This window comes from Erythrolamprus reginae, chromosome 1 (assembly GCF_031021105.1).
Source record: "Erythrolamprus reginae isolate rEryReg1 chromosome 1, rEryReg1.hap1, whole genome shotgun sequence".
NCBI classification, from domain to species: Eukaryota; Metazoa; Chordata; class Lepidosauria; order Squamata; family Dipsadidae; genus Erythrolamprus; species Erythrolamprus reginae.
The window spans coordinates 379,245,550-379,272,525 of NC_091950.1; the positions used below are offsets into that span (position 1 = coordinate 379,245,550).

The window sequence follows — 26,976 nt, forward strand, 5'->3', positions numbered from 1 at the left end:
TGGAACTGGGTATGTCTAGTCTGATGAAAAGAAGGACTAGGGGTGACATGATAGCAGTGTTCCAATATATCAGGGGCTGCTACAAAAAAAAGAGATAGTCAATATATTCTCAAAAGCATCTGAAGGTAGGACAAGAAGCAATGGGTGGAAACTAATCAAGAAGAGAAGCAACTTAGAACTAAGGAGAATTTTCCTGACAGTTACAATTAATCAGTGGAACAACTTTCCTCCAGAAGTTGTGAATGCTCCAACACTGGAAGTTTTTAAGATGATGTTGGATAACTATTTGTCTAAAGTGGTGTAGCATTTCCTGCATAAGCAGGCAGTTGGACAGAAGATCTACAAGGCCCTTTCCAACTATGTTATTCTATTTCTATTTTGATGTACCATAGTTTTTGGTCTATAAGACACATTTACCCCTCCAAAAATGTGTGGAAATGTCTGTACAATGAGAGCAAAATTTGTCTAGAGAAAATGTTTCCAAACCCTCATTCACCTACCAGCCCCCACCCTTCAGCTACTTTTGGCATCTGTACACCCCACCTTTAGCCTCCACATACCCAATTTTTTCCTCTGTGAACCCTATTTTTTGTGTCTGCACACTCCATTTGTAGCCTCTGCACATCCCATTTCCATCTCATTCCAGATGGCAGGGATTGCCACTACTTATTGCTACTTATCGCCGCTGCCAATTGGCTGAAAATGGGCATACAGAGGCCAAAAAGGGAATGTGTGGAGGCCGAAATGGGACACACGGAGGCGGTGACAGGCGGCAGTGATCCCCACAGCCTGGAAGAGCTGATTGGCAGTATTTCAGAGGCCAATGCAACCACCAATCAGCTGCTCATGCTAAATCAGGCTGCGATAACATGTTGAAATTGACCAGGATGTTTGCTGTTGCTACAAGGACATTAGCCAGATGAATACCGATGGATGCTAGGAGGCAGTGGTTTCACATTGTGCGTAGCAAAATAAACCACAAGCTTCACAAATGACTGCATTTTGCTGATTCAAATAACCTTTTATAAGCATAACAAAAAAATTCTACAATACCAAATGTTGCTGCACAGACCGCATGGCAAGAGATGTTTTCACAACAAGTAGAATGGAGAACTGATCAAACCACACCCTTCTTCTTTCTTAGTTTCTGGACATGCTCAGTCAACACTCCATTTTGATTGGCTGACTGAGTCACCAGAGAAGATTCATTGACTAACCATGTTCTGATTGGTTCTCCCACTCAGGAATAAATCTCATCCCTTCTGACTGGAAAAGATCAATTAATTATACATAGTATTTTCTATGATGGATACCCAATGGTTTGGTCATCATGTCTGCTAAATTATCCTCTGAAGAACAAAGACGTAAAGTTATCAATTTTTCTTTTACAGCTTCCCTGACATTACAATATTTAATGTCCACATGTTTACTTTTGTTCTTCACTCTGTCACCTGTTTCATTTTTATTCAGGCAGCATTGATTTCAAATACCATTACTGTTTCATTTACTTTTACATTTAAATCTTGTAACAATTGTACATACCATGTTATTTCAGAACATAACTGAGACAAAGTAATAAACTCTGTCTCCGCAGTTGAAATAGCAAACATTGTTTGTTTTTTGGACTTCCAACCAATTAAACCCTCTCGAAATATTATTACAATTCCAGAATTGGACTTCATAGTTTTTATATCATTTGCATAATCACTATTAACATACCACTTCAATTTTAATTCTTCAGTGAGCTGTATTTGAAGATCCAAATTCACAGTTCTTTTCAAATACGTGAGAATCTTTTTCACACCCATCCAATGTAATTTTGTAGGTGCAGAAGTAAAGCAACTTAGAATGCTTACTGCACAAGCTATGTCTGGTCTGCACCACTGTGACCGATAGACTCCCTATTGCTGAGTGATGTATCTCCTGATCACAGGCTTCACTTTTGTTCTCACTCAAACTACTCTAAAAATCTGTGCTCATAGGAGTAGGAGCAATATTACAATTCTTCATGTTGTATTTCTCTAATAACTGTTCAATTTTTTTTCCTTTGACTGAGAATATAACCACCTTTTCCCTTTTTTTATATCTCTACACCAAAATAATTCTTTTTTTTCTTCCAAATTTTTTAATTCAAATTTCTTTTCTAACTTATTAGCAAATTCTTTTACTTGTGATGCATCTTTTGCAATGAGGCAAAGATCATCCACAAATGATCTTAGTAGAGAATAGTAGAGAATTCACACCTTGTAACTTTCCAGTGTACAAGTGTTATCCAGAAAGTAAGGTTATAAGGCACATAGCTCTCACAGGGAATGTTTGCAGGGAAGGTTTGCATTACAATTGTGTAGCGGGAAGCCAGAAGAAGTGAACGAGCAGTGCCAGTGGTCAGTAGATCATTGACAGGCATTGTGATGAAGGTTAGAGATAACCGTCCTCATTCGGTTTCCTCCAAGTGTGAAGTGTGCGCTGTAATACACTACCTGAATGCTAAGGGCATGAACACTGTTGTGATGGTACCCAAGTTGCTTACTGAAGCACACAAAATTGATAGAGTCAGTGCCATCCAAGAATTTCTTGACCATTTCAAGATTGAAGGTGAGGCTTTTCTCAACTGTATAGTGACAGGAGATGAAACGTGAGCTTATCACTATACTCCAAAGAGCAAACGTCAATCAATGCAGTGGCATTATACTCATTCTGCTTCAGTTTAAAAAGTTTAAAACTCAGCAATCAGTGAGAAAAATCTTGGGCACCCGTTGCAGCAGCTAGCATATTACAGAACACACTTTGTAATTGGAGGGAAATAGAATGAGGACGCTCATCTGTAATGTTCTCAATGCCAGTTGATGATCTACTGACCACTGGCACTGCTACACGATAGTAATACCAACTTCCCCCATGAACATTCCACATGAGAGCTACATGCCTTGTAACCTTACTTTCCAGATAACCCTCGGATATGCAACCTTCTGCTTTGCAAATCCTGAACCCAAGATTTTTCAATGGAGTATCTAAACAGATATTCCCATTTCTGGCTGACTGCTTCAGCCCATAAATGGCCTTGTTCAATTTATACACCATGTTAGATTTTTTACTTTCATACCCTGGTGCTTGAACCATGTAAATTTCTTCTTCTAAATCAGCATTGAGGAATGCAGTGGTTATATCAAAATGTCCAAATTGTATGCTTATATGCTGCTACCAATGCCAGTGCTAATCTTATGTTTTCACTTTTTACAGTTGTGAAAAACCTTGTGTCACTAATCTTGCTTATACTATACTTCAATATTGGGTAACACCTTTTTGTTACCACTTACATCCTACAACTTTGGTACCCTGTGGCAAAGTCACAGATATGAACACCTCATGGTCTCCCATGGATTTAATCTCTTCGTCCATGGTTTCCTTCCATTTTATTTCTTCAACCTTTGGTAATGACAACAGTTCTTTTTCGTTTCTTGGCTCATATCACACATTACACACTTTATTAGCTGAATATTGTCAGGCGGAATTCCCTTATTACATCACTCTGACTTACGTGGCATTGCCTGCTCTTGTGTTTCAAGTCTTTATGGCTTCACATCTTGTTTAGATTCTCTTCCCTGAACATTGACCTTTCAGAAAATTATTCAACATCATTAAAGGAGTTATTGTCACTAAGTCGTTCACCGTCATTCTGTTCCTGTTTAGTTCTGCAAAACTAGCAAATCTTGAAATCACAATCCTTTTGCTTCCATTGCTAAAGCGATAGCATTTTGAGCCTGGCTCATAGCCCACATATTTGAGCCTTCTAGTCTTTTCTTGCCTCTTTATTATGATTGTCTTTGGAATATATACCCATGCAGCATTTCCAAAAATTCCCATTTATTTTGATGAAACGCTTTCCATTAACAAATGTGGTCTCAAAACCTTACTTGTCTAAATTAGACACACTTAACAAATTATGTTCCATTTCTGGGACTCATAACAGATTAGTAAACCTTGATTCTAAATATGGAATTTGTACATTGCCTCTTCCAATGATTTTAGCCTTCTGATCATTTGCCAAGGCCACTGCATCCTTCTGTGGAATAAACCTGAAAAATAAGTCAGAGTCATTAACAATTGTTTGACTGCCCCCACTGTCAATTAACCATTTGTCTTTATCATTGTTATAACAAAGTTTAGCAATTGCAATCTGGCCATTCTTTTGCATATTTCTTCTCTGTGCACATTTTTTCTGCAAATGAGTAATTACTCCACAAACGAAGCAAGCCTTTTTAAAACATGGTTCTTGCTTGCAAAATATATGCTGTTGGGTTGTAACTTGATCCCTCTTGCTGCTTTCCTTTCCTCGGCCGTTGCTAGGCACTTTAGAGATAGGCAGCCCTTGGAAACTTTTGCTAGAGACTTGATGGCTATGGAAAGTTCCACTCTGCTCCTTGGACCCACTTCTCAGGAATTTTATCTCGACATGGCTGCAACAGCTTTTTTCATATTCATTAAGCAAGCATGATTTTAAAGCTTCCAGATTCAATTCTCCTTCTGGCTAACTTTCAAAAATAACAGAGACTGTATTCCAGGTCTCATCAAGACTATTAGCACTAATACAGTTTTCTGGGACTAAGGAAAATTTATCCTTCTTTGTTCCAATTCCAGAAATAGAGACTGCATATTTATTAAATGTTCTTCCATCAAATTTTCTGGTTACAAACAAGCTTTGAACAACTTCCTTGATAGTTGCACAATATTGCATGCAGAAACATTGATGTGCAATGTCTTAACTTGAGTCAAATTTCTTTTGTAGATTTTAAATTTGCTACTGTAATAAACTGTTCATCTTCCAAACTTAAGATGATATATGTCTTTGTCTTATCATGGGCTTTCTGATCTTCCACATCAATCACTTATGGGGGGATCTGCTACAATGTCCCATAATTCTTTCACTTTAAAAAAATCCATTTTTGCAGCCCAAATTAAATAATTTTTCTTCCCCAAATTTCGGGATTGAACTGTCCTTAAATTCAACAGTAGCCATCCTGCTAAATTATTTTCTGCTTGTTCCTTTTAAAATACATACAGCTTCTTCTCAGCTTTAAATTACAGTGTAGTCTTTGCACTTCTGGGCCCACAACCTGTCGCATTCTGAATAGCAAAATAAATCAGAGGCTTCACAAATGATTGCCTTTTGCTGATTCAAATAACCTTTTATCAGCATAATAAAATATTTCTACAATACCAAATGTTGTTTCACAGACCGCATGGCAAGATATATTTTCACAACAAAGTTCAATGGAGAACTGACCAAACCATGCACTTCTTCTTCATCAGTTTCTGGATATGCTCAGTCATCACTTCACTTTGATTGGCTGACTGAGTCATCAGACAAGATTTGTTGACTAACGATGATCTGATTGGCTCTGTCAGTCAGGAATAAATCTCAACAAAGGGCAGATTATTTTTCTTATTTTGCTCCCCAAAAGTTGGGTGCATCTTGTGGTCCAGAGTGTCTTATAGTGTAAAAAATATGGTATATATACAAATGGTGTGGTGCTATTGGATTCCTGTTCCATATCTTCCAACAGCAAGAAAAAAGAACATAATGGCAGAAGGATGGATTTTTACCCTGTTGTGGAGGGAATTAATGGCAATATTTCCAGAAGAAACACAAATTTACTCCAACCATATGCTTTTATATGGATTTTCAGATAAAATAATAAGATCAAAATACAATTTAAAATTTGCAAAAGACCTAGAGAAGCCTATTTTCACCAGCCAAATATCTAATCTGATTTGCACATTCTGAGACATTTTATTTATCCATAGATAAATTGTGCCTTTTATTTTGTCCTTTTTATTCAGTAAATCCTATCAAGACATCACATGGATAATATATTAGTCAATTTGATCTCAAGTAAAATGTTGCACTGTCCACAGAAAAATAAATGACAATCTCTTAGGCATTACTGAAAACCTGAGATATCAAGGAGACAAAGTGACTTTATTAAATTTCCGCCTCTTTTAGAGGTGCAAGCTGAGGAAAGTGTTGTATCCGTACATTAATTTTTGATCTCCCTTCCCTAACATTTTGCTGATAAGACAATATGGAAGAAACTCCTTAGGTGGCTAATGAATGTAGAAACTATTGCTGATAATAAAACTTGGAGCGAGTAGAAAATCAAAGACATTCAGACAGTTTCTGCACTAAAAAGGAAGATGGAGGAAACAGAAAAGATTTTGGAAAACAGAAGAGATGGAATAAATAGTATAGATATGAAGGAGAAGGAGAAAGGCTTCAAACCAGCAGCGAGTTGCTCCTCATTTGAACCGGTAGCGGTGGGAGGCTCCGCCCGCCCAACCCACCCGCTTCTGTGCATGTGCAGAAGTGTTACGTGCTTGTGAGCGAACCACTAGCAATGGGATTTACAAACCACTACTGCTTCAAACCTCCATTTAAGTTTCCTAGTGTGAAAGAAGTCACAGTTATATTTTGTTAGTTTGGGAAAACATTTAACATTCATACTCAAAAATTAATTTATAGACTATTTTTGACAGGATTCAAATGAACAACATATTGGTCTTTTTTCAGAGTTGTCTCTCCTATAAACTTACCTAAAGACATCTACCCTCTGGTTGTCAATCTATCCGGGTTTCATACTTCAGTCTTTATCTGAAATTCCAAGTAAGGAATTTCCAAATACAAAGAAGTTACAAGTATGACTCTTGTACAGTCTGACCTTGATCAAAAATCATTTTGTCTACATAGACTTATTGTTTAATTTCATTAATAGATTATTGGAACTTCAATTTATTCCCATTTATCTCTTACTTTAAGAAAGTGGATGAAGTATGTTTGCATCCTGCTTCAAGTGAAATTAGTTAAAGTGAGCTTTTTATTACTATTATTATTTATTAAATTTGTTAAGTCGCGGCATACAAATCCAATAAATAAAATAAAATAAATAAGTAAATAAATTTGGGGTCACTGGACCCTAGCCTCCTGCTGACGAGTGTGATATATGTTTGTTGTTCAAATGTGAATGAATGATTTTTAATGTTCCAGGGTTTTTATAACAGTTAGTTATATTAATGGATTTTAGATATTTATATTGTATACTGTTTTTTAAATATATTGTGAGCTGCCCGGAGTCCTTGGAGAGGGGCAGCATACAAATCCAATAATAAACAAACAAACAAACAAACAAACAAACAAACAAACATGTTGATGGTACCTAGCAAGATTGTATCCTTATAAGGTGGAAAAATGCACCATAGAAAGATTATCTCCAAGACATGCTGATATAAGGAACATTCTATGACTTACAGTATTTCTTTAGATTTCCTATGTTCCAAGCATATATAATCTATAATCTTGCTTTGTTTGGGTTCTTTGTGTAATAAATATATTTTTGTTATATTGCATACTAATAAAGGTATTTTCTTACATCCATTTCCAATAATTTTGATCCCTTGTTTAACAAAAACATTTTAATGTGGCAATTATTATGAGGCTTGGTTGGAAAATCACCAAGATCTTTAGATTGGATTTGGATTTTGTCCACCTAGTAAATCTTGTCTTTGTTTTTATTTTTGTTTTTGTTGTTGCTGTTTTTGTTATTGTTATTCCCTAATTTCTTTTACAGATAACCAGTCAAGAGTCATTTCTTGTTTGGATTGTCAGATGAAATTGGATCTTTGTCTTCTGCACCGGACAAAGTGATTGTGACTTTTAACACCTATCCTGAAACTTTCGATGACACCAGAGATTGAATATTTGTTTGCAGACTTTCTTCTCATAATTTTCTTTTACAATTTTTGGGAGGCAGAGATGGTGGTGGGGAGAAATTATTCAGTATTTGATGTTTAATTTGCAAAAGCATAAATCACCATTCCAAAGCTGTAATTTTAATTCATATTTAAAGTACGGTAACCTATATGCTTATCCTCATACTTTAATGGAATTCAGAAAAAATATACAGTGATCCCCCGATCATTGCGGGGGTTCCGTTCCAGGACCCCCCGCAACGAGCGGGTTTTCGCGAAGTAGCGCTGCGGAAGTAAAAACACCATCTGCGCATGCGCAGATGGTGTTTTTACTCCCGCAGCGCTAGCGAGGAGCCGAAGATTGGGGTTCCTGTTTTAAAACGTCGCCGCCGGCATGGGCGGCTTGCCAGCACCCCCCCGGACCCCCAACCCGGGTTTGGGGGACTGCTAGGAAGCCGCCCATGTCGGCGGCGACGTTTTAAAACAGCCGCGCGGCTTTCCAATGAGTCCCGAAGACAAACGTCAAACGTCAAACTTCCACATTTGTCTTCGGGACTCATTGTTTTAAAACGTCGCCGGCGGCATGGGCACCCCCCCCGAACCCGGGTGGCCAGGCGAGCAGCGAGCGAACGGCGGGTGGCCAGGCGAAGGGCGGGCGAGCGGCGAAGGGCGGGCAAGCGGGTGCTGGGGAGGGCTTCTCACCCTCCCACCAGCAAGAGGGGGAGCGAACGGCGTGGGCAGGCTGCGGACAAGCCGTTCGCTCAGGCCGCTTCCCAGCTGAGTACTCAGCTGGGAAGCGGCCCGAGCGAACGGCGTGGGCGGGAGAAGGGCGGGCGAGCCACGGGCGTGCGGGCAGGCAGGCTGCGGACAAGCCGTTCACTCGGGCCGCTTCCCAGAAGCGGCCCGAGCGAAGCGGCAGCAGCGAGGAGTTTGCGTGGGCGGTGGGGAAACTCCTCGCTGATGCCCACCAAGAGGGGGAAGACCTAGGGAAGCCGCCCAGCAGCTGATCTGCCCGGCGCCATCTACGCATGCGTGCCCATAGAAAAAAGGGCACGCATGCGCAGATGGTGTTTTGACTTCCGGGTTGAAAAATCGCAAATTAGCCTGTTTGCAATGGTCGGGGACGCAATAACCGGGGGATCACTGTATATAGCAAAACTGCCTATCAAGGAGTTTAAAAAAGTAATTAAGCATTCCTTGCTGATATTGGTAACTGCTTTGTCACTCTTAATGGGTCCTCCAGGCAGGCTTTCTATCTGCCTGGGAATAAAAAAACAAAGAAGATGGAGTCAGAGGGTTATATTTTCATATTTGCAAGTTCCTCCATTGCAGTTAACATTCAGTAACTCCCAATAAATAACGTATGGAGAAAATTTTGCATTGCATTAACATCCTTCAGCCTTGAAAGACCATGGTATCATGCTCTGGATTCCCCAGAGCATAAACTAAACTATAGATATGGAAATCATTTTTTGTATATAGCTTCATGCGGATAGGCATGAGTTATCTGAAAGAAAAATAATCAATTATTTCGAATTTCAATATATACTATTATCTATCAGTGTTTGGTTATCCTACCTCATTTGTGAAGTTGGGCAGTTGCTCTCCCAGAATAGTTTACCTACCTTTCTTTTTATTTTCTATCCTTTTGTTAAAAAAAGTCATGAATATTAAGAAAGAACCCTTGATGATGAATCTGTCAATTTGTCTAATTCAATAGTTAACTGATTTTGATTTTCCGCATTCTGCAGTAAGCAAGCATGCTTTTTAAAGGGCATATATTCTCTAAGACCTGAAGCTCATCCATGGACGTTCTAATACCAGTTATCCATTCAAAACAACCTATACAGTTTGTGCCAGTAAAATGGGGTGGGGGTGGGGGTCCTATGTTTCCAATCATAAGGTATATGAAGATAAAGGTAAAAAAATACAACGACATAAAAAAATTGGAGGGAGTATCTTAGTTATAACCTGATGAGATTATTTCTAAATCAAAAGCAATCACATTGCACATGATGAAATTAGGAAATTATTTAGGGTTCTTTATGATGACCTTTCAGCAATGGCATTTGGAGATTGTAACAACTTTAATATCACATACTGTAGATATGATCATGTTCTAATCTAGTTTCATAGCAACAATATATATCAATGTGTCACATCAAGAGCTTTTTATGCACCATTACAACACTCAAAAATAGCAGTACACATTTACTTTACATTTGTGGCATGAATGCTACAACCATATCGCAATTTTATCTGCTACAATATAATTTTATCTGCTACAGTATATTTGGCTGGAGTGCTATAGGGTTCCAGCTTAGGCAGGGGATTGGACTTGATGACCTGCATGGTCCCTTTCAACTCTAACAATAAATAAAATAATAAAATAAAATAAAATAAAATAAAATAAAATAAAATAAAATAAAATAAAATAAAATAAAATAAAATAAAATAAAATAAAATAAAATAAAATAAAATAAAATAAAATAAAATAAAATAAAATAAAATAAAATAAAATAAAATAAAGAAATGCCAATTTACATGCTGAAAAAAAATTGTTGTTTCCCACATTATTTGACAGGCTTATGTAATTCTTCAAAGAATATCCGCAACCAGTTAGATATTATCCTTCTTCTGATTGCAAAACTTACTTGCTTATTTTTTTTCCATTTGTCTCTATGGCAGACCAGATGGCTATTATTTTACCTTCTATCCATTCTTTTTTTAAAAAAAAAAAATTAAAATTTGAATTTAAGGAAAAGTATTATTATTTTCCTTAAATTCACCAGTGAATGTCAGTTCACCCAAAATAGTCTGCAGATAGAAGGATCAATATTAGTAATATTTTTTCAGTGTCTTGGTATAGCCATACAAAATGGAGACATTGTTGCAGAATTGATGTCATTACCAAGTCTCCTTGGATCTCTCTCTTTCTCCCTCTCTCCCCCTCCCTCCCCCTCTCTCTCCCTCCCACCCTCCCACCACTCTGCCTCCCCCCTGTGTTATTTGTATAATACCTGGTCATACCTGGTGCAGAAATTTCAAATAGTGTAAAATATAGTGCTTAGACCAGTGGTTTTCAACCTTTTTGGAGACGCGGCACATTTTTTACATTTACAAAATCCTGGGGCACACCACCAACTAAAATGACACAAAATGACACTCTAAGACACTCTCTCCTTTTTTTTCTATGCCTCCCCCCCCCCGTGTGTGTGTATACGCACTCTCGAACCATTTCCAAAAACATGTGAGGGCTGGGGTTTTTTCTCTTTTTATCATATGCTTTAAATCAAGAGTCACTCTTCTCCCTCTCTTTTGTTTCACTCTCTTTCCTCTCATTCTCTGTATCAATCATTTTCTCACTTCTCTTTTTTCCTCCCCCTTTTGCTCATTTTTTTTCTCTCTCTCTCTCCCTTCCTCTCCTTTTTTCTCTCTCTCTCTTGCATTCTTTCTCTCTCGTTCTCTCTCTCTCTCTTGCTTTCTTTCTATCTCACTCTTGCTTTCTTTCTCTCTCTTTCTCTCTCTTGCTTTCTCTTGCTTTCTCTCTCTCACACTCTCATTCTCTCTTTCTCTATCTCTTGCTTTCTTTCTCTCTCACTCTCTTCCTCTCTCTCTCTTGCTTTCTTTCTCTTTCTCTCTCTCTCTCTCTCTCTCTTGCTTTCTTTCTCTCTCACTCACTCACTCTCTTTCTCTCTCTCTCAGAAAAAATTGCAAGACTGGAACCTGAGCTTCCTTCTTCGCGGCACACCTGACCATGTCTCGCGGCATACAAGTGTGCCACGGCACACTGGTTGAAAATCACTGGCTTAGACTACCCACTAGTGTAAGGTTCAAAGATCCAATGATACAATTACTGAAAGAAGTATCATAGTTGTCAACTGTTATTACCAGCTAACTCTTGTTAAGATCCTGGCATTAATCTTGAAAAGTCTGAATAACTTGATTCTGGATATCTGAGGGGCCACTTCTCTTTGGACAAATCAGCTCAGGCATTAAGATCACAGGAGAGAATCTTCTGAATACCCTTCTATTATCACAGGCATTATCAAACAACCACTGTAGATTTTACAGTTCGATGTATATTACACCCACACCAATACATATATATTTAACATAAATTTACATTTGACAGCAAATAGTTATCCAAAAGTTTGAAACTAATATTTTACAGTTTATCACTTTCAATGCTTGCTAAAATGCAAGCATTGGAAAAATACCATAAAGTATTGAATGAAAATGTCACATCAGAAACTGAAAGGTTTTATTTTAAGTTTAAGAAATGGAATTTTGTAGTTGTAATTTTTGTTATTTTAGAAAGTTGGACATGCATTTTGGACACTTTTTATTTCAGATTAAATTTATAAAATGTTAGAAATCATAAAATTGCAAAAAATATATTGGACCATCACATGCAATCAACAGTATTATTTGTTTATGTTTAGCCACAGGATTCAGATTACCTTCTTTCAATGCATTAATTGGAACATTCTTATACTTTCTTTGTGACTCAGCTGTTCTATCCTTGACAAAACAGATGTGGTGCCCAGTCTGACCGTGGATTGCACATGTGACCATGGAAGTATTTCACACTTTTCCCCCTTAATATATCATTCAGGTGAAATGGTCCATCTGCATGAAGCTTTGTGTTCTAATTGTACACCAATCAGAACATTACTAATGGCTGAAATGTATACTTTAATGGTAACCTAGGTGATACACACTAGAAAACATTGTACAGGGCGAGGTTCCTCAATTTATGGTCACAATTCTGCTTAAAACGATTGTCATAGGTTATTGTGGTAATTAAGCAAGAGAGCCATGCATTTCTGATTCTCCCTGTTGTGTATGTTCTATGTAACATGGGGTGCCTTGGGATAGGGGAGGCTCTGGGCTGCTAAACAAATGGTTGAAAATCAATAGCAATAGCATTTAGACTTATATACCGCTTATTGCCCCCAACAATCTGGTCCTCATTTTACCAACCTTGGAAGAATGGAAGGCTGAGTCAACCTTGAGCCTGATGAGATTTGAACTGCCAAATTCTATTCCATTCCATTCCATTCTATTCTATTTTATTCTATTCTTCTGAACAATTTTTATTTCTCCCTTCCTTGGGAAGGAAGAATATAACAGCTCACAAGGAATATAATAGTACATTCCAAAAGATTGCTCACTGAACTAACAAAGTTATTTATTGTGTCCATGGCAAACTATACTTTATTTTATTCTTAAGATTAACATTATGTTTCTTCTTAAATAATGTATTTATTTATTAATTAAATTTTTATCCCACTGCACTCTTATGATTCTCACAAGTGATGTGCAACGAATGAAATAATTAAAAAAAAATCCTCAGTACAATTTAATTACAAACAGAAAGATCATTGTAGTTCATTTTTTAAAATTAAGAACCACATACCTATAACAGTAAAAATAAAAAAGTTAATGATGACAGAAGTGAGATGTATTGGAATGGTATCCAGAAAAGCTCAGTTTTTAATAAGTTTTAAAAAGCCATTAAGGAAGACATTAGGCTGATCTCCACATGCATATACAGTTCTGAGATAAAAACTAAGAAACAACTAATTTGAAATTATCTTTTAATTTTAGTTCCAGAATTCCATTTTAAGTATCGGTATTCATGTTTTCAAAATGTATTTTCCCTTAAAATATCACTAACACAGTGAAATTAGATTTATACTTGGTATTAGCAATTATATCAAAGAACTTTTGTCAAAAAAGTATTTGGAAAGATGACTTTTTTCTTGCTGGTATTCCAGTTAGTCATTTGTTTTTTGTTTGCTTGTAGACACATCATAAAAAAAATATAATTCAGAGTTTACCCATTACAAGAAGGCAACTGGAGGAGAATGGTGCAAATATTTGATTTTCCTTTTGAATAAGAAAATTTAGATTTTGAGTGTTCCAAAGCAAAAATCCAGAGTACCATTGGCAGTAATTCAATAAGCACTCCTTTTCCCTCTCTTTAAATCTACTAAGTGCCACTGAATTGTGTTACAATATGTTTGATGCAGTTGAATAACAATACAGTGATCCCCCGATCATTGCGAGGGTTCCGTTCCAGGACCCCTAGCAATGATCGGGTTTTCACGAAGTAGCGCTGCGGAAGTAAAAACACCATCTGCGCATGCGCAGATGGTGTTTTTACTTCCGCAGTGCTAGCGAGGAGCCGAAGATTGGGGTTCCTGGGAAGGGGACTCAGCTTGTCCGCCGCCCGCTCGCGCATCGCCCGCCCATGCCGTTCATTCTCGCCGCTTCCCAGCTGAGTCCTGAAGCGATTTCGCTTCAGGACTCAGCTGGGAAGCGGCGAGAATGAACGGCGTGGGCGGGCGATGCGCGAGCGGGCGGCGGACAAGCCGTTCGCTCACGCTCGCTCATGCCGGTTCCCAGCTGAGTCCTGAAGCGAATTCACTTCAGGACTCAGCTGGGAAGCAGCGAGAATGAATGGCCTGGGCGGGCGATGCGCGAGCGGGCGGCGGACAAGCCGTTCGCTCGCGCGCGCTCGCGCCAATTCCCAGCTGAGTCCTGAAGCGAATTCGCTTCAGGACTCAGCTGGGAAGCGGCGAGAATGAACGGCGTGGGCGGGCGATGCGCGAGCGGGCGGCGGACAAGCCGTTCGCTCGTGCGCGCTCACGCCGGTTCCCAGCTGAGTCCTGAAGTGAATTCGCTTCAGGACTCAGCTGGGAAGCGGCGAGAATGAACGGCGTGGGCAGGCGATGCGCGAGCGGGCGGCGGACAAGCCGTTCGCTCACGCTCGCTCACGACGGTTCCCAGCTGAGTCCTGAAGCGAATTCACTTCAGGACTCAGCTGGGAAGCAGCGAGAATGAACGGCGTGGGCGGGCGATGAGCGAGCGGGCGGCGGACAAGCCGTTCGCTCGCGCTCGCTCGCGCCGGTTCCCAGCTGAGTCCTGAAGCGAATTCGCTTCAGGACTCAGCTGGAAAGCGGCGAGAATGAACGGCCTGGGCGGGCGATGCGCGAGCGAGCGGCGGACAAGCCGTTCGCTCGCGCTCGCTCGCGCCGGTTCCCAGCTGAGTCCTGAAGCGAATTCGCTTCAGGACTCAGCTGGGAAGCGGCGAGAATGAACGGCGTGGGCGGGCGATGCGCGAGCGGGCGGCGGACAAGCCGTTCGCTCGCGCGCGCTCACGGCGGTTCCCAGCTGAGTCCTGAAGCGAATTCGCTTCAGGACTCAGCTGGGAAGCGGCGAGAATGAACGGCGGGGGCGGGCGAAGGGCGGGCGGCCAGCAGCGAGGAGTTTGCGTGGGCGGTGGGGAAACTCCTCGCTGATGCCCGCCACTCGCCCTCCCGCCAGCAAGAGGGGGAAGACCTAGGGAAGCCGCCCAGCAGCTGATCTGCCCGGCGCCATCTACGCATGCGTACCCATAGAAAAAAAAGGGCGCGCATGCACAGATGGTGTTTTTACTTCCGGGTTGCAAAATCGCCATATAGCCATTTCGCAATGATCGGGGTCGCAATACCCGGGGGATCACTGTATTTGATGGAAAGCGTAATCTAGTTAAGGTTGGAATCTTTCAATTTTATTATGAATGTAAATGGTAAAATCACTTTTAAAATTATTCCATTGAAAATGATATAATCAGGTTTAGGTTTGTCATATCCTTGGTAACTTATTTTTATATTAATGTACACTGACTATGTAAAAGCTGCAACGTTTAACATCCTTCCCCAAAAGGAAAAAATAAAATCTATTGTACTTACTATAGAATGTTTGGGAGATCCACAGACTCAAAATAAAATCACAGTCCACAATCCTCTTTCAGAACATAGAATCTTAATCCAAATAATATCAGAAAGATTAAAAACTTATTATCAGTTTACCCAGTAAAAACGATGCAAGACATATAATAAAAACAATATACTTTAGGATCAAAAAGAAACCAATATATAAATATAACTTTTTATATTGTTAAAATATTCATTGAAGTTTTCATTTCATTCAGGCAATCAGAGAAAATCCTAATTTGGAAGAATAATTATTGGATGCTTATCTAGAAGTGATTGTGCAGTTGTTTTGCTTTTAAGAATGTTGCAATAGGAAGTCAAATAGCTAATGAGAATCAAACTGCCGAATTGTTGGAAGCTGGCAGTCAGCAGAAGTAGCCTGCAGTACTGCATTCTAACCATTGCGCCACTACGGCCCACCACATCATGATATTAATAATAAAATATGTTTCCTTTCAAAATTGATTTGAAACTCCAAAAATCTATGCCAAGATTCTTGCATTTTTTTTCTAAAGAGTTATTTTGGGGGTCGGGGGGCAGAGTGGAGGGACCATGACAGAGTTTATGTTATGGTTTCTTTTTGTATCCATGACATTTTCCCCAAGGTACCTCCCCACCCCCTGTAAGTCATTCTACTATGCAAAAATGATATGTGGCATGTTATATCATCTAAGGTTTTCAAATACTTCATAATTGAGGAATAATAAATTTAAAAATTTTGAATAGGCACTTACTGGAATTACAGTTAATCCTGATACAGTCTAGATGGGGAAGAATAGATGAGAAATGAAAATTTATCCTTCAAAGTATTAGCTGCAGACATCCAGTAAATCACATTCCACCCTTCCGGGGACAGACACATGCAAACATGGCCACTATATATGTTTTGATTCTTTCCGTATTGCCAGACTATGCAGTTATATGGTGATAAGACTTTAGAAGTAGAAGAAGTGATAATAGGGTAACAAAAAAAAATGGCCAATTTCAAACAAAGCTACATGGTGACAAATCTAAGTGACAAAAAATGGTTTGTGGCAATTGTTCCAGGCAGTGGATTTAAGCTGGCTGCAACATTCTCTCCCATATATGAAAGAACAAAGAGATATCCATTATAATTTCAAAAAGTGCTCCGTCACAATGGGGAATAGTGCTTGCCAAGGCTAAAATCTCACATTCTGGGCCACTGGTATTGCCTTAAAGGAGGATACAATTTAAAAATTTAAAAAGCCACACTTCAACTACTTTAGATTGCTTCTCATTTCTGGAATATCTGTAGCTCCATTTAAACAATTCATAAATAGCTGGAAAGTGATTCCTTCATGTAGTCTTAATTTTTTTAAAAAAGTATAATTATTCTGAATCGAATCTGTGATTGATGGCTTGCTTTTTGTCTGCTTTGCCATACCGAATCCTCAATAGGGACTTTTAAGTCTCAGGATGAATATGGCTTGTAAAAAGAAAACCGTTGCTCTTGTTCCATTGCTTCTGTATGTATACGCTGCTAGATTTTCTATGGATGAATGATTTATATTCACATAATCAGCATTTTAATTATTCCTCTTCAAGGTCTTTGAGGATTTATAGACATTTAAAGGAAAAAAAAAGGTTAGATTTTGTTTCCATGTAGCTGAGTTTGTCATGTGTCGTCAACCGCATCAGAAAAGTGGTTACAAACAGCCAAGGAACATCCCCTATGTGACTCTATCTACAGAAAGCTCTCTTGAAATAAACCCCGTTTCATTGTTAGCCCCTGCCATTTTCTCAACTCAAACTATTTAGCTGTCTGCAGTAACTTAAAAGTGCCACAAGAGGGCTCTAGGTGTAAAATTCTCCACTGCAAAACCTTAACACGATCAAAATTCAACTACTGTATTTAAGATTTCTTAGAAATGAAATGTAAATATATCAACTGTCCTAAGAGGGGGTTTTGGTTGTTGTTTCAAATTAAAAATGAAATCACCTCAGGTTACCTTTTCAATATGCCACATAAATGGCCTGGAAAATATTCTCAGAAAAGGAAGCTCTTCAAGAAAACCTATACAAGCTTTGTGAATTAAGAAAGGAATTGTTTACAAGAAGAAGAAGAAAAACGCCCTACAAAGCATGATATTGGTTCTGCAGAAGAGTTTATCTGGTTCGTGTTCACATGGCTGTTTGCTGAGGGCCGCAGACTTTGGGCATTGAAGGGTTGTCTTATTTGTGACACACAGAAAAACTAATATGAAGTTTGTGGGATCCTTTTTAAGGAACAACAGAAAGCAGGGAGGAAATATGATTTGGATAACATAGAATGACAGACTGCTACAGAGAGAGAAGACCATAGCAAACAAACATATCACTTGTGATTGTGGTTTAGGTTTGCAAGATATTTCTATACTTGTGTGTACGTTTTACATAAACTGCAACGTATTATAAATTGCTAGAAACAGTAAACTATAATCGGGATAGCTTTGACATATTTGTGAATATTTTGAGAATAAAACTTGTTTTTGCAAGTAACCTACTTAGATGTGATTTCTCACTGAAGGCCACACAAAAAAGCCAGGATTTCTTTTTTATTATTATTATTATTTTGGACTACTCTTAGACTATTCTCATCCACAATACTAACAATAACATGTATTCCCACAGAGCATTAGCTTCTTCACTGATTGTATAAATGGTGAGAGATTGCCAAATGCAACACAAAGTCAAGAATACATCTTTTCAGGAACAGAAGTGGAGGTTGGTACTGAATAAGCACCTTGTGCCAAAGGAATACTGGATTTCTAGTAATATGGACATATCTGTCAGGATAAGTCATTTTTTTGTATTTTTTTCTTTTTCAAAATGGAATACCTCATTAACACCACTGAAGTGCTGGTCTTCTCTTTTTAGAACAGGCTGCAGCTCAAAATTAATTATGGTGGGTTGAAAAGGAATGCACAAAATAAATAAATAAATATATATATATATAAAATCCAATTAAATAAATAATGGAATAATATTACAAATACACACATACACACACACGCGCACACACATGTACAAATTTCATATATAAAAGACAGGTTATTTTCAGTGTCAAACAGGCTGTTGAATTGATGCTAGCAGGCAAAGATAAAAAAAGGATGTTTGAAATGTAAATTTTAGGATGGGAGGAGGGGAGAATGTTACCTAGGTTGACTGTTAGCTTAACTCGTCCTGCATCCAGCTCTAAACGCAATGTGTCAGCAGATTCTCTTGAGGTCGTGGCCATCAGAATGCCATATGCTCTCTGAGACCTGAACCGTAAGGACACATCCTCTGCTTCTGTGTGCATCACCATAGGGAGCTGGATTTTCATAAACATGCTTCCATCATAGCTTAGAACAGTTGCCTCTGAAAGTAGAGAAGCAGAAAAATGATAAGAAATTTGCCATCCAGGATTTCTGCAAGGTAAAAGGGAGGGGGAGGGGAGATGCCAAGAGTTGCATCCCAATACTGTATATTAAGCCAGGTGTACAAATCTTGTGCTGCACCAAGGTGAATATATCCTATCAACTATACAGAGTGAAACACAAAGTCATAATAAATATGTTTCCAGCTGCATTCATCAACACTGTAAATAGGAGATGTGACAAGAACTGGGCAGTCTGTATTATAAAAATGGCAGGCTCTGATTAATCTGATGGATTGCTGTTTCTAGTCATTAAATTCTGCCCAAAATCTAAAGAAGAGTTGTTAACAGCAATAACGTCATAGAAAATAACAATAGCAGTAACATAACAATTATCAAATGAAATATATTCTTACATTTCCCCTTCAAATGCCTGCTTAACAATATTCTATACTGTGGTTTATATATGGTTCCACAGCAATTCATACATTTATAAACATGATACAGTTTATCACCTAAGAATAGATTGTTGAATATATCTGTTTCAAATGTTGCAATTCATCTACTAGTCACTTCCCATTTCCTAATATAAAATACCATCACCATTAAAAAAAAAAGAAGAGGGGAGAATTGAGGGGAGAACTCCAATCCTGCACATTATGTATATCATGGCCTCCTCTATTTATCTATTAGCCTCCCCCAAAACATACACTTGACTTACTAAATTCCAAAGACTGGTTAACAGGTATACATGCCATCCATCCACCCCAAATAACAAAATGGCAGGGTTTTCTAATCCAGCTCCCTGTTTAGGCAGGAAACCCTACACTACTTCAGACAAATTGTTATTTAATCTCTTCTTTCAAATTTCCAGTGTTGGATAAAGTGATCAGATTTTAAGATTGGGAAAGAGGGACACCATTGAGGAGGAGGAGGGGTGGTGGTGGTACAAAAAGTTTTGCCAAAAAAAATTAGCAAAATTTTTTTTCTTTCTTTCTTTCTTTCTTTCTTTCTTTCTTTCTTTCTTTCTTTCTGTTTCTCTATTCCTTCCTCTTTTCTCTCTTTCTTTCTCTCTCTCTCTTTCTCTCCCTTTCTTTTTTCCCTCTCTCCCTCCTTCCCTCCCCCTCTTTCTTCCTCTCCCTTTCTTCCTTTTCTCCCCTTCCTCCTCCCCCACCACGAACCCATCCCCATCCCTGGGGGTCAGTAGGTGCTTTGGCCCAGGAACAGCTTCACCTGGAAAGAGAGGGCGGGGCTTACACGCCTCCTTCGGGCTCAGAGGCCGAAGGGCATGACATCTGCAGCACAGGAGCCACCCGGCTTCCCTGCCCCGATGGTGCCCGGGTGGAGGCAAAGGCAGGAAAGGAGGTGGGGTGGGGGAAACAGGCAAGCAAAGACCCTGCACAGGTGGCCGGAAATAAGCACAGAGACCTCCAACAAAGCTGGGGTGGGGTGGGGAGGGCGAGGCAGCAGTGGAGAGCTCGGAATCCCCTCCCTCCAGCCTCTTCCCAAGGGGGCTGGTTGGGAGAGAAAAAAAGCGGGACATTTTTCAAAGGGCGTGGGATGCGGGACAAATAATAAAAAAGTATGACTGTCCCGCTGAAAGTGGGATGTCTGGTCACATTAGTGTTGGAGCATTTACAACTTGCCACTGATTAATTATTCCAACTGTCAGGAAATTTCTCCTTAGTTCTAAGTTGCTTCTCTCCTTGATTAGTTTCCATCCATTGCTTCTTGTCCTACCCTCAGGTGCTTTGGAGAATAGCCTAACTCCCTCTTCTTTGTGGCAACCCCTGAAATATCGGAACACTGTTATCATGTCACACCTGGTCCTTCTTTTCATTTAGCTAGACATACCCAGTTCCAGCAACTGTTCTTTATATGTTTTATCCTCGAGTCCCTTAATAGTCTTTGTTGCTCTTCTCTATACTCTTTCTACAGTCTCAACGTCTTTTTTACATCATGATTACCAAAATTGGATGTTGTATTCAATTGGCCTTACCAAGGCATTATAAAGTGGTATTAACATGTCATGTGATCTTGATTATATATCTCTGTTTATGCAGCCTAGAACTGCATCGGCATTTTTAGCAGGTGCAGCACACTGCTGGCTCATATTTAAATGAGTGTTGACTAGGGCTCCAAGATTCCTCTCACAGTCACCACTATTGAGCAAAGTACCAGATAAACTGTACCTCTGCATTTTGTTTTTCTTGCCGAAATGTAGAATCTTACGTTTTTCACCATTAAAGTTCATTTTGTTTGATAGCGTCCAATATTCAAGTCTTTCTTTCTCTTAAGCCTATCTTATGGAGTATTGACTATTCCTGTTAGCTTGGTGTTGTTATTCCTTCTAGCTTGGTGAACAGGCTTCATTCAGTCTTAAGAACAGGGAAATTTTATTATGGACATCATTTTTCTTTCTTAAAAAAATAGTATGGGCATTAATGGCAACAAGTATATCCAGAGATATGGGGCTGTCACAGAGTGGGTCAGATCAAATATTTTCAAGCATTTTGGAGGCAGTGTTGAGATTCTGATTCCAAAAAATGCATTGTGCCTCCCATGAGCTAATCATGTCCTCTGTAATCATTAATGTATGGAAAATGGTTAAAAACATTATGCTGCCAAAAATAGACCATGTACTGTAACTGCTGAATTCAGCTACATATTCTCAGGACACTTTGGAACAATAAACTAGGGATTGTGGCTGCTTTTGTATTGCTCATCCTTGTCTTATAATGAAATTTGGCATGAATTTTATGGAAAACCAGGCTATAAATCATGTTATACAATCCTTTAGATCTGGACAATATGATAAGTCTAAATGTTTGGTTAAACATGACTGTAAAAAATATGATTTCAACAATCGAATTATTGAAGTGTGGAACTCATTACCGGACTCAATTGTGTAAACCCCTAACCATTTCTCCCTTAGACTCTCCACGATTGACCTCTCCAGGTTCCTAAGAGGACAGTAAGGAGCGTACATGTGCACTGGTGTGCCTTTTGTCCCCTGTCCAATTGTCTTTCCTTTCTCTCACTTATCATATATATTTTCTTTCTTTCATATATCCTCTCCTCTAAGTTCACTTTTACCCTTATATATATTACTATATGTCTATTTTTCTTCCTATGTATTTGTGTATTGGACAAATGAATAAATAAATAAATAAAATAAGAATTATGCATAATGGTAAATTAATGGGTGGTGATATATTTGCTTCTTCTTGGTTTTTTTTTTGTGTTTTTTTTTTGTGGATTTTCCCCTCTTTGGGTCTAGGCATTAGTTTATGTTCTGCCACATGTTTTAGACACTTTTTTTTCATACTTTTACTGCCCTGGCCATAATATTCTAGTTGATCATAATGTCCTGGAATGGCTTTTGATTTTGGTTTTAGGTGGATCAGCTTTTATACTTCATTCAGATCAGATGATATATAGTGTAGGCCTATCCTCACTGTTAGTCTCAATTCCAAAGGGAATGGAAAGCCAAACAGAAATGGAGCAGAAAGTTATGCTTCAAACAACAGGAAAAAAATGTTTAATAATATCTTGCTCATTAGGCAGCTTGCAGCATGTAGGGCAGGGAATAAAAGTTTACCATCATTTCTGTATTAGTAATGCAACAGTTATAAAGGGAGGAAACGGCTTTATGAAAGTACACAAGAGAGCAATTGTCCCTTAAGGGCTGGGGTAGAAGAGGCAGAAGGAATTATATTCGTAAGTTTTCAGAAGCTTTATCCTGAAAGTAAATAATAGCAATTTCAGGGATTATGGAAAATGGAGAAATGGGTCTGCTAATGAATTTGCTAATGCACAGAAGAATTTTCACACATTATTGATATCCATATGCTTCATGATGCACAGAGATCTGTCATTGGGTACCTATGTAAAATTTTCTGTCAAAAATGTTGGAATATATCTGATAGGCTACCCATGTTGGGCAACACACATGGACAACATTAAGTAGTAATAAGAAGTGTTCTGGATCAGAGCACCAAGTTCTATTCATGCCATAGCCAGTTTACATGGTTGTCTCATAATAAGTCCCATATCAATTCTTGCTTAGGTATCACAGAGAATAGAAGCATAATGATTGCTAGATTAAAGTAAATTCTATGGAGTTAGAAACATAGAAACTTAGAAGACTGATGGCAGAAAAAGACCTCATGGTCCATCTAGTCTGCCCTTATACTATTTCCTGTATTTCATCTTACAATGGATATATGTTTATCCCAGGCATGTTTAAATTCAGTTACTGTGGATTTACCAACCATGTCTGCTGGAAGTTTGTTCCAAGGATCTACTACTCTTTCAGTAAAATAATATTTTCTCACGTTGCTTTTGATCTTTCCCCCAACTAACTTCAGATTGTGTTCCCTTGTTCTTGTGTTCACTTTCCTATTAAAAACACTTCCCTCCTGAACCTTATTTAACCTTTAACATATTTAAATGTTTCGATCATGTCCCCCCTTTTCCTTCTGTCCTCCAGAAGGAAAAGGGGGGACATGATCGAAACATTAACAGTTCTTACATTCCCTTCTAAAGGAGCTCAACCCAATAACTATTACAATTTCTTTTTGGAAGAAAAGTCTGGAAAAGCAGGATGTTGCCTTTCTCCAGACTCTGTATTCATTCAGTTTTATGGATGGGACTATATAACTCTCTCTTTTAGGAGTGCTGTTCCAGCTGTTTGATTTCTTTTGTCCATTGCTCCAGTGTTCCTTTCTAGATGCCATGATCAGAATTGAAATAGTAGATTAAGTAGCTGCCAACATACTTTTTACATGCAGCAATCTATTACTGGCAGTTTTGTTTTTAACTTATTTTCTACAAACTTGTCTATATAGAATTTGTACATTGCCTATATGAAATACAGTGATCCCTCGATTTTCGCAATCTCAATCTTCGCGAAACGCTATATCGCGATTTTTCCACCCGATGACGTCACTCCTTTCCTTTCCTTTCTCATCTTTCTTTCTCTCTCTATTTCTCTATCTTGCTTCTTCCTCTCTCACACTCTCTTCCTCCCTCTCTCATCTCTTTCTTTCCTTCTCTCTCTTTCTCTATCTCTCCCCCTCTTGCTCTCGAGCGGCAAGCGAGCAGCCGGGCGGGCGGGTGAACGTGCAAGCGGCAAGCGGAAAGCGAGCGGCTGGGTGGGTGGGTGACGGGCAAGCGGCAAGCGAGCAGCCGGGCAGGCGGGTGACGGGCAAGCGGCAAGCGAGCAGCCGGGCAGGCGGGTGAACGGGCAAGCAGCAAGCGAGCGGCCGGGCGGGCGGGTGACGGGCAAGCGGCAAGAGATCTTGGGGTTTCCCCTTTGCCTGGGCGGCGGGAAGACCCAGGGAAGGTTCCTTCGGCCGCCCAGCAGCTGATCTGCTCCGCAGCGCGGCAGCAGCGAGGAGCCGAAGATGGGGTTTCCCCTTTGCCTGGGCACCTTCCCTGGGTGCCACCCGCCGCCCATGCAAACTCCACCATCTGCGCATGTGCGGCCATGAAAAAAATCGATTATCGCGAGGGGTCTTGGAACGGAACCCTCGCGATACTCGAGGGATCACTGTACTAGTATGTTTTCTTTTGCTAATTCTTGATAATCACAGTCTTTTTCACGATTGGTTACAATCAGTTCAGCTTATTAATATCTGTGCAAAGTTGACTGAGTGTCAAAAGACTTGTTCATCAAACATTTCTAGCTATGTCGAGGTTCTGACTTTGGAATTATTAGAGCTGACAATTCTGGAATGAAAAAATATGCTGGATCACTAGATGGCAGTGTCTGAGATTTTACAGTCTAATTCTGAATTGAATGAGTAGATCAGTGTTTTTCAACCTTTTTTCTTCAGAGGAACCCTTTGGTGTCATCAGATTTCTGGCGGAACCCTGGTTATAAAACACTGCATTAGCTGTACATCCTGAAGCTGAAATAGAATTCTTTTATTGGCCAAGTGTGATTGGACACACAAGGAATTTGTCTTTGGTACATATGTACATAAAAAAAGATACATTTGTTAAGAATCAAGAGGTACAACACTGTGTGTCTGAGAAACACATCATGCCATCCCGAACCTTTATTTAGATGATGCCCCAAGCTTCCATCTGAATTTGCAGACACAGATTTATGAAAATATGTAGAGATTTTAAGAAATCCCATACTAGGATATACACTGTATAGGAAGGATAGAATAGAGAGAAGGGGAGGTGGAGTTGCCATTTATGTTAAGGAAAGTCTAAAAACAACACTAATTCAAAATACATGTAAAGATCTGGAGACTCTCTGGGTTTGCATGCAAAATAAAGAAGGTTCTGTCATTAGAATTGGGGTGATCTATAGGCCTCCAGGGCAATCTGAGAAATATGACAAGATGGTGGATGAAATTACCCAAATGGCAGTAAAGGGAGATATTGTGGTTATGGGTGATTTCAACATGCCTGATGTTGACTGGAATATCCCCAGTGCCCTTACATGCAAAAGTAAGAATATAGTAGAGGCCTTTACAGGAGCAGCTCTGGCACAGCTGGTTAAGACACCTACTAGAGGGGAGAATATTCTAGATTTAGTTTTTACGAATGGGAATTGGGTTTCAGAGGTCAAGGTGGGAGAAAATTGAATAGAATAGGTCCTAGTATGCTGCCTTGGGGAACACCACTTTTAACTGGGATAGGGGTGGAAATGGCACTTCCAATTTTGACAACTTGTTGCCTGTTTGACAGGAATGCAGTAATCCAGCTGTGGAGGAATCCTGAAATGCCATAGGATTTGAGTTTTAGGAGTAGTTTGTCATGGACCACTGAATCGAAGGCTTTGCAAAAGTCAATATAAATTGCATCAATGGATTTTCCTTGATCTAGGTGAGTAGTCCATATATTTTTGCAGGGAAGCAGTTGAAGGTTGCAGGATAATTTATTTCTGAATCCAAATTTTTTGTTAGAGAGTAGGTTTTTAGGTTCTAAGTAAAGGGTGATTTATTTATTTATAATTGATTCCATGACTTTACATGAGATGCAGCATAGCAAAATTGGTCTGTAGTTGTCAACGAGAGAAGGGTCTCCTTTTTTGAAGCTGTGTATCTAATGACAGGTATGGCTGAAGTATTTATAGCCTTGATAGTGTTGACACTATTCAGTTTGCTCTTCAAAATTTTTCTGGTCCTCTGGATGTACTCTTTGCTGATCACAGTTTTCACATGACCATGCTTGATATTATCCAGTTGCAAGATGCCCAATTATCTGTAGGCTTCTGGCTGGTGGCACTTGATGGTTTGACCATTTGGCATTTCAATGCCCTCACTTTCAGTGATTTCCCCCTTTTTCAGTACCACTGTGGCACATTTACCCAGGCCAAACTCCATGCTGATGTCATTGCTAAAGATTCGCACAGTGTTGGTTAGTGACTGTATCTCAGTTTATGATTTTCCGTACAACTTTAGGTCATCCATATACATCAGGTGTGAAATTTTTGGTGAATTCCTAGCAGTTTGGTAGCCTAGGTTTGTTTTCTGTAGGATGAGGGACAGCGGGATTATAGCGATGATGAATAGCAATGGGGACAAAGAGTCCCCCTGGAAGATGCCCCTTCTGATGTTGATCAGTCCATAGCCTTCATTATCATCATCATTACTACTACAGTAGTCCCTCGCTATACCGCGCTTCACCTACTGCGGCTTCACTTCATCGCGGGTTTCTGAGGAAGTCGATCGGCAGATTTAAACAGCCCGCAGAACTCGATCGGCAGGTTTTTCAAAAAAAAATATCTAAAATTGTAAATACTGTATTTAAATACTGTATCTAAAATAAATACTGTGTGGGAAGGGTTTATAAACACTTAAAACAATGAAAACTTACCAAAAAATTACAATATAAATACTTAAATAAGTACTATCAGTCGATAAATTCCACATCGCGGATTTCACCTATCGCGGCCAGGTCTGGAACGTAACACCAGCGATAGGTGAGGGGCTACTGTACTACTACTACTACTACTACTACTACTACTACTACTATTATTATTATTATTATTATTATTATTATTATTATTATTATTATTCAAATTTGGAAGTCCACATTTCCACATCTCAAGAAATGATGCCAATGGATATTTATTTATTTATTTAT

General features: G+C 39.2%; 1 protein-coding gene across 7 annotated transcripts in view; it reads right to left on the reverse strand.

Moving 5' to 3' along the window:
* NRXN1 (neurexin 1) overlaps nt 1–26,976 on the reverse strand; it is a 921,413-nt gene that overhangs the window by 604,212 nt on the left and 290,225 nt on the right. For 6 of the 7 annotated variants that reach the window (XM_070734726.1, XM_070734725.1, XM_070734728.1 and 3 more), the window contains 2 exons: nt 18,666–18,869; nt 16,244–16,270 (listed from right to left, as the gene is read on the reverse strand). In XM_070734726.1, the coding sequence (XP_070590827.1) occupies nt 16,244–16,270; nt 18,666–18,869 (231 nt within the window). The remainder of the gene's footprint in view (nt 1–16,243; nt 16,271–18,665; nt 18,870–26,976) is intronic. The other variant, XM_070734724.1, reaches the window with a different exon arrangement.